An 8,493-nucleotide genomic window follows, 5' to 3' on the forward strand; every position below is an offset into this window, starting at 1 on the left:
TCCGACGTGGCGGATGTTCGGATTCCCCAAACCTCCTTCGACTTGAAGCTGGTTTGTCAGATTTCAAACACCGGATGATTTTCTAAACTGCGTTGGATGGCTAAAAATATCGTGTGTGTCTAGCAATCGTTTTGGTGATCCGCAGTGGAGATGCCTTGTGCCCTCTCCTGCCCATATGACGCATCACGATGAACTCCGAAAAGTATCTCAAAGCACCTTTTCTTTCCGTGCGTTCTTGGAGTAGTTCGGTTGGATTAGCATGCCACGGCGGCAACAGATTAACAACATCATTACCCTAATGTCCTTTTGCTGCAGATTATTAGCACGAGGCACCTGCGCGTGGATTGCACGCGCACCCGTTTCAAAAGTTCAGAAGCTGGAGTCAGACGCAGATGCACAGTTATCCAAAGATGCGTGGACTACACGCGCACCATTTTCAAAAATATTCTCCAACTCTTTTTTTACTACTGCTGTCGAGAAGAGGGCGTGCTCTCAGCGTAGCAAAAAATCGAGGTTATTTCCCTTGATCTCAAGACAGTCACAAAAATTATAGTGTGGCGTTTAGGTGCCCGGGCTCCGATGAGCCCGAACATAAACAATAAGGCTGTAAAAATAGATTTTTTTTAAAAAAATCTAATTCTTTTATGATGCAAGATGCTTAAATACGTGATGCTCATGCAAAATTTCATTGAGTTTGGACATTCGAGGAGCTCGTGAAAAAAAAGATATGTGAGAAACATTTGAAAACAACATTGTTTACGCATGATTTTGTCTTTTTTGCTGTGCGCTCCTCGAATGCTCAAACTTCACGAAAGTTTGCACAAGCATCATGCACATGCGCATCTTGCTTGTAATGTTTTTTTCGGATATTTTACAATTTGTTTTCTATTTTTAATCACATTACTGTTCACCGAGTATCGGGCACCGAAGTGAATTATCATAGTAAAAATTAGTCATTTTTTGCCTCATCAGAGTAGTAAAAAGAGAGAGAAAAAAAACAAGAGGGGGTAGGTGAAGGGAAGCAGCCAGCGCGTCAGTCAGTCCACCACCACCTCTGCCACCGGCTCTGGTGTATTTAAGCTAGGCCGCCGGCCCTCGGTTCGCGAGTCTTCTCCACAGCATCATCCATCCCCTCCCCATCCCCAAGTCGTAAACCCAAGTCGGACTCGCCTTCCTCCTCCCCAACTACTCCTCTCCTCTCCTCCGCGCATCGCACCGGGGTCACCTGAGGTAGGTACCGCCCGGATCCCCGCCCCAGAAATCTAGGTTTCCGAAATTCGTTCTCTCGATCTGCAACCACGACCTCGCCGGAGTGGGTTTTGGCCCGGATCTGCGGCCGGCGCGTCTCGTCGGTGGTTAGATTCGGCCCCGGTCTCGTGCGGTCCCGATCCGTGCCTGTGCTTGTGCAGTTATGCTCCTGTGTGGTGGTTGCGTGGTCGTCGGTTGGTCGCCGACGGATCACTGCCGAGTGTCCCTGTAGTTGGTGTTGGAGGGTGCGGTGATTTTGGGTGTGGGATTTGCTCTCGGTTCGGTCGGGGTTTAGATGGGTTGATGCAGTAGACTGTTCTGTGCATCTCAGTTAGAACTTGTTTATTTCGTCCCCGTGCCGTGTTATGTTGATTTTGTTGCGTCCTACTGTCATATCTTAGTGATTTTCTGTTGCTGAACTTGAATTACATAGTTGGGATGGAGTAACAATTAGTGATTTGCTGCTTGTGGTGTATCATATGGTGTGTATACGAAGCAAGGACTGTATTATTGTAGTACTAATTACCAAGATTTATGATGTGTTTGTGCTGAAAAACTGCTGGGTGGTTTGCAATGTCCTGTTGCTTCACTCCGGTGATTGTTCACTTCTGGGGTTTGATTGCAGATCACACACACAATGGTGAAGGCTGTGGCTGTGCTTACCGGCAGTGAGGGTGTCAAGGGCACCATCTTCTTCACCCAGGAGGGAGAGGGTAATCATGCAAACATGCTTTGAGAGCCTCTCTATTCTGTCCCTGTATGTTCGTTGGATGTAAACTGGTTGGTTGTTGTTTAGGCCTGACCACTGTGACGGGAAGTGTCACCGGACTCAAGGAAGGGCTCCACGGCTTCCATGTGCACGCTCTTGGCGACACCACCAATGGCTGCATGTCAACTGGTACCTAAATTTCTTCCTTACTTTGAGAACAGACGAATTGTGCTGTGCTTATTGGTGCGATTGATTTCTTTCGTAGGACCACACTTCAACCCCGCTGGTCATGTGCATGGGGCACCCGAAGATGAAATCCGCCATGCTGGTGATCTTGGAAATGTGACAGCTGGAGTGGATGGTACTTTGTTTATACCCTTCTTGCCTCACTTAGATTCCTTTATGTTGGAGATAGATTTTTTGCTTTGTTTCCAAATCAGGTAGCATTGTGTATAATGCATAGCCGCACTGACAGTTCACTTTTTGTCTCCCAGGTGTTGCTAGCATCAATATTACTGACTGCCATGTAAGCAATATTTGTTCTCTCTACAAACATATTACATTGACCTTTTTTCTTGATATTGTGTTTCAGCACAGTTCATTTGACACTGATCACACTTTTGAATGGCAGATCCCCCTTACTGGACCAAATTCAATTGTTGGCCGTGCTGTTGTCGTCCATGGTGACGCTGATGATCTTGGCAAGGGTAATGCTTTGGAAACACTTGAATCATACATTTATCTGTCTTCCTGTGCATGCTTGTTTGTCAAATTGGAATGAAGTTGTTTTTGCAGAATTCCTAAAATAGTTATGTGCTTGTATGTTTTATATGTTTAGAATGGATCATAATCATGAATGTATGTTGTATTTGTAAGTTTGAAGAGCCTGGGGTTGTGAACTTTAGTCTACTTTTGGATAAACATGTTGCTTTCATAGCTAGAGGTTAATATCAAAGGAGTACTGTGTGACTAACTGTCCTTATGGAATATTGAGCTGGGGGTGTGTTTTCTTGCTTTTCTCCAATTTCCACATTTATATCTTCAAATCCGGTAAATAAAACTAATGTTCAATTTTGGCTTGCTTGTCTTATATGACACATAAATTTATACTCGTATCACATGTCTATAGGGAAAAATGCACAACACAAGTGTTTTAGGCATTTGGCATGCAGGGTACTCCCTCCGTTCCTAAATATAAGTCTTTTTAGAGATTTCAATACAAACTACATACGGATGTATATAGACATATTTTAGAGTGTAGATTCACTCATTTTGCTCCGTATGTAGCCTCTTATTGGAATCTCTAAAAAGACTTATATTTAGGAACGGAGGGAGTAGATGTTATGATTTATGATATGCTCAGTATCACCTGAGTATTTGCTTGGCTTAGTTGATGCTTGTGTTGCTTTGGCGTATGCTTATAAGATGAGAACTTCCACCTGAATGTCCAGATTAGTTTGATTTGGCATATCCAGATTGTATTGTGTAGCCATGGTGCCCTCAGTTCACAGATCTGTTAGTTTTAATTAGTTTCAAGAAACTGACCCTATCTATGATGTGATGCTACAGTAACATGGCAGTATTGTTTTGCTTCATGTTTTTATAACTAAAAAATACAGCGTGTTACCTTCACAGAAGAAACTCTTGTGTTAAAGTTGCACAAAGGTTTTTTCTATTTGCATATTTTTCTTTTTCTGTTCACTGTATTGTTTAGAGCATTCAGTTGTGCATGTTTGTTTTAAGATCATCTGATATTAGCTAGCCAATCTTGTCTTATCTGTAAATTCACCTGCTTGCTACATATAAACTGAAATTTCTGCACTTAAAAAACCCATTCTATTCAGAACACAGCCTGTTTAACATTGATTTGGATAGAGGCATGAAGCGCGCACATGTAACCATTACTGTCCGTGCTGTATTTCAGGTGGACATGAGCTGAGCAAGAGCACTGGAAACGCTGGTGCACGTGTTGCTTGCGGTAAGTTAAAAATTTCTTTGGCAATATTTTTTGGTTGCTCCAATCTGGTCTAGTTGCCTATCTGTTTTCCTTTTGCCCAACTGTTGTTTGCTATTTTCTTGTAGTAGCATCTAGTGGATTCATAGAAACCCTGTGCATCTCTTCTGTTCTGATGATTTTTCGTTTCCTTGTTTCCAGGAATCATCGGGCTCCAGGGCTAAGATGTCATCTTCGCCGACCAACGTCGTACAGATATGGGAACCTTTTCAGAATGCAGATTTGCAATCTCTATTCTAAATAAGCACATGATCTTTGATCACTTGTTAGTGTGCACCAGTCGTGTCAATTCCTATGTGTTACTCTGAACTTTATCGCTGTCATTTGGCTATCGAGATGTGTGACTGGAACAGTTCTGTCAAGTGCTTGTGGATCTGTTGTTCGCTACTAGCTCTGGACGTGTTTACAGAAAACGAGAGAGGTTTCAGATTTCATCATATATCTTGTAGAGCTACATTCATCTTGCAACGCCACATCCGTGCATCTGGATACGCTCCATGTGTTCTGGTGATTCTTTTTTGTCAGTCTTGGGTAGCTACTTTTATCTGTTTGGAATGGTGAGACGCAAAGTAAACAGACGTGGATCCTACACGGTGGCACTTGCTCTTACAGAGTAAGGCTGTCCCCGGTCTCCTTTGCTGCTGTGGCCACCTGCGGGGTTCCCCCCTCAGGCACCGTCTCCGGGCTCGGGCGCTCCAGTGCCTCGTTCCAGGCCCGGATGGCCAGCACGCAGAAGGTGGCCAACTTGTTCGTGCTCTTCCTCCCAATTGACGGCAACGGCAGGACCGGATTCAGCGGCAATGGTGTGGGCGCGGCCATCTGCCATCTTCGGCGGCAGCCCGTTCTTCCTCGTGTCCTGGGCGGACCGGCCGTCCATCACGATGATCCTCTCCGACGGTGTCTCGCTCTGACAACCCTTCTCCAGGGACCCCGACTACTTCCTGATCGGCAGCAACGGCATCGCCATCGATATGGGACGCGCATGGCCGTCTCCGGCGTGCTCGTGGTCGGCCTCGCCACCGTGATCGTCAATAGCAACAGGTATTCCACCGTGGACGCGCTGCCACCGTTATGTACGGCAAGCTGTCTGGCTCGGGCGTGAAGGGAGACTGTTGCATTTTTGGGAGAGAGGGGAGATGGCAACCGTGGATTGAAAATGAACATGACATGTGGACCAGTGTAGTAAGTGAGAGTAAAGATTGATCCCGCCGAGATAATGTTTTTCCTGATCCGCTAAACGGTTCAAGGCCGAGATAGACCAGGACATGTGAGTATAGGATACATATTTCAGGGATTTGAAGGTGACGGATCATTTACGATGAGCTCTATAATTTCAAAGTTTAAAATAGACTTCACTTGTCAAACGATTATCCAAAAAAATTGGCCTGGGCGCGGTATCTACCACCTTTCCACAACTTCACGAGTTAACCTGGATCTTGCACAACATTTTCCCTGTACTGAAAACAATGCGAATCCATACATTACAGAAAAATGACTAGAACACATGACAACTTATGTCGGCTGCGAACCTGAAACATCCAAGCAACAAGCACTGTTGTCTGTTCCAGGCAGAGACCAAGGTTGCTACTTCAAAATTCTCAACTCATCTCACCAGTGAGGAATGCTCCAAGAATTTGATAACACATGGCCCCATATGCCAACTTCTTGAAGGAAATATGCCCTAGAGACAATAATAAAGTTATTATTTATTTCCTTATATCATGATAAATGTTTATTATTCATGCTAGAATTGTATTAACCGGAAACTTAGTACATGCGTGAATACATAGACAAACAGAGTGTCACTAGTTTGCCTCTACTTGACTAGCTGGTTGAATCAATGATGGTTATGTTTCCTAACCATAGACATGAGTTAAATGATGTGATTGACTTGACCCATCCGTTAGCTTAGCACGATGATAGTTTAGTTTGTTGCTATTGCTTTCTTCATAACTTATACATGTTCCTATGACTATGAGATCATGCAACTCCCAAATACCGGAGGAACACTTTGTGTGCTACCAAACGTCACAACGTAACTGGGTGATTATAAATGCGCTCTACAGGTGTCTCCGATGGTGTTCGTTGAGTTGGCATAGATCGAGATTAGGATTTGTCACTCCGATTGTCGGAGAGGTATCTCTCGGCCCTCTCGGTAATGCACATCACTATAAGCCTTGCAAGCAATGTGACTAATGAGTTAGTTACGGAATGATGCATTATGGAACGAGTAAAGAGACTTGCTGGTAATGAGATTGAACTAGGTATTGAGATACCGACGATCGAATCTTGGGCAAGTAACATACCGATGACAAAGGGAACAACGTATATCGTTATGCGGTTTGACCGATAAAGATCTTCGTAGAATATGTAGGAGCCAATATTAACATCCAGGTTCCGCTATTGGTTATTGACCGGACACATGTCTCGGTCATGTCTACATAGTTCTCAGACCCGTAGGGTCCACACGCATAATGTTCGGTGACGATCGGTATTATGAGTTTATGTGTTTTGATGAACCGAAGGTAGTTCGGAGTCCCGGATGTGATCACGAACATGACGAGGAGTCTCGAAATGGTCGAGACATAAAGTTTGATATATTGGACAGCTATATTCGGACACCAGAAGTGTTTCGGGTGACTTCAGAGAAAACCGGAGTACCGGAGGGTTACCGGAACCCCCCGGGAGAACCAATGGGCCACATGGGCCTTAGTGGAGAGAGATAGAGGGCCGGCTAGGGCACGCCGCGCGCCCCTCCCCCTCTGGTCCGAATTAGACTAGGAAGGGGGGGGGCGCCCCCCTTTCCTTCCCCCTCTCCTCCTTCCTTTCCCCCTCCTAGTAGGAGTAGGACTCCTCCTATCCTGGCACGTCCCAAGGGCCGGCCGGCCTCCCCCTTGCTCCTTTATATACGGGGGCAGGGGGGCACCCTAGAACACACAAGTTGATTGTTTCAGCCATGTGCGGTGCCTCCTTCACCATAATCCACCTCGGTCATATCGTAGAGGTGCTTAGGCGAAGCCCTGTTACGGTAGCATCATCATCACCGTCATCACGCCGTCGTGCTGACGAAGCTCTCCCTCGACACTCTGCTGGATCGTGAGTTCGTGGGACGTCACCGAGCTGAACGTGTGCAGATCGCGGAGGTGCCGTACTTTCGGTACTAGGATCGGTCGATCATGAAGACGTACGACTACATCAACCGCGTTGTCATAACGCTTCCGCTTACGGTCTACAAGGGTACGTAGATGAAACTCACCCCTTGATAACCCACAAGTATATGGGATCGCAACAGTTTTCGAAGGTAGAGTATTCAACCCAAATTTATTGATTCGACACAAGTGGAGCCAAAGAATATTCTCAAGTATTAGCAGCTGAGTTGTCAATTCAACCACACCTGAAAACTTAATATCTGCAGCAAAGTATTTAGTAGCAAAGTAATATGATAGTAGTGGTAACGGTGGCAAAAGTAACGGTAGCAGTTTTGGTTTTATAGTGATTGTAACAGTAGCAACGAAAAAGTAAATAAGCGAAGATCAATATATGAAAAGCTCGTAGGCAAATGATCAGTGATGGATAATTATGTCGGATGCGATTCCTCATGCAATAGTTATAACATAGGGTGACACAGAACTAGCTCCAGTTCATCAATGTAATGTATGCATGTATTCCGAATATAGTGATACATGCTTATGGAAAAGAACTTGCATGACATCTTTTGTCCTACCCTCCCGTGGCAGCGGGGTCCTATTGGAAACTAAGGGATATTAAGGCCTCCTTTTAATAGAGTACCGGACCAAAGCATTAACACATAGTGAATACATGAACTCCTCAAACTACTGTCATCACCGGTAAGTATCCCGATTATTGTCACTTCGGGGTTAACGGATCATAACACATAGTAGGTGACTATAGACTTGCAAGATAGGATCAAGAACTCACATATATTCATGAAAACATAATAGGTTCAGATCTAAAATCATGGCACTCGGGCCAAGTGGCAAGCATTAAGCATAGCAAAGTCATAGCAACATCAATCTCAGAACATAATGGATACTAGGGATCAAACCCTAACAAAACTAACTCGATTACATGATAAATCTCATCCAACCCATCACTGTCTAGCAAGCCTACGATGGAATTACTCACGCACGACGGTGATCATCATGAAATTGGTGATGGAGGAAGGTTGATGATGACGATGGCAACAAATTCCCTCTCCGGAGCCTCGAACGGACTCCAGATCAGCCCTCCCGAGAGAGATCAGGGCTTGGCGGCGGTTCCGTATCGTAAAACGGGATGAATCCTTCTATTTAATTTTTTTCTCCCCGAACGTGAATATATGGAGTTGGAGTTGAGGTCGGTGAATCACCAGGGTGCCCATGAGGCAGGGGGCGCCCACAGGGGGGTAGGCGCGCCCCCACCCTCATGGAAAGGGTGTGGCCCCCCTGGCCTTGATTCTTTCGCCAGTATTTTTTATATATTCCAAAAACATTCTCCATTGATTTTCAGGTCATTCCGAGAA

General features: G+C 45.1%; 1 protein-coding gene across 3 annotated transcripts; it reads left to right on the top strand.

The window, feature by feature from the left end:
- The first annotated feature begins 1,027 nt into the window (after window positions 1-1,027).
- On the top strand, window positions 1,028-4,408 carry CSD1 (copper/zinc superoxide dismutase 1). Of its 3 annotated transcripts, XM_048698855.2 has the most exons (8): window positions 1,031-1,230; window positions 1,874-1,961; window positions 2,045-2,146; window positions 2,223-2,318; window positions 2,452-2,483; window positions 2,589-2,664; window positions 3,882-3,935; window positions 4,113-4,408. In XM_048698855.2, exons 2-8 carry the CDS (start codon window positions 1,886-1,888, stop codon window positions 4,133-4,135), a joined length of 459 nt encoding a protein of 152 aa, XP_048554812.2. In that variant the 5' UTR covers window positions 1,031-1,230; window positions 1,874-1,885; the 3' UTR covers window positions 4,136-4,408. The 3 variants fall into 3 exon arrangements, with proteins under 3 accessions (XP_087399341.1, XP_048554812.2, XP_087399342.1); XM_087543215.1 differs by having other exon boundaries at window positions 1,028-1,230; window positions 2,452-2,664; XM_087543216.1 differs by having other exon boundaries at window positions 1,084-1,234; window positions 2,452-2,664.
- Window positions 4,409-8,493: the final 4,085 nt, after the last annotated feature.

The sequence above is a fragment of the Triticum urartu genome, chromosome 2A (assembly GCF_056163025.1).
Source record: "Triticum urartu cultivar PI428250 chromosome 2A, HENAU_Tu73, whole genome shotgun sequence".
Taxonomy (NCBI): domain Eukaryota; kingdom Viridiplantae; phylum Streptophyta; class Magnoliopsida; order Poales; family Poaceae; genus Triticum; species Triticum urartu.

Excerpts from the sequence above, each read along its gene's own strand:
- CSD1 (XM_087543215.1), top strand. The coding sequence starts at position 1,886 with ATGGTGAAGGCTGTGGCTGTGCTTACCGGCAGTGAGGGTGTCAAGGGC. Across the intron at positions 1,962-2,044 it reads CTTCACCCAGGAGGGAGAGG|GCCTGACCACTGTGACGGGA; the intron begins GTAATCATGCAA and ends GTTGTTGTTTAG. Across the intron at positions 3,936-4,112 it reads TGGTGCACGTGTTGCTTGCG|GAATCATCGGGCTCCAGGGC; the intron begins GTAAGTTAAAAA and ends CCTTGTTTCCAG.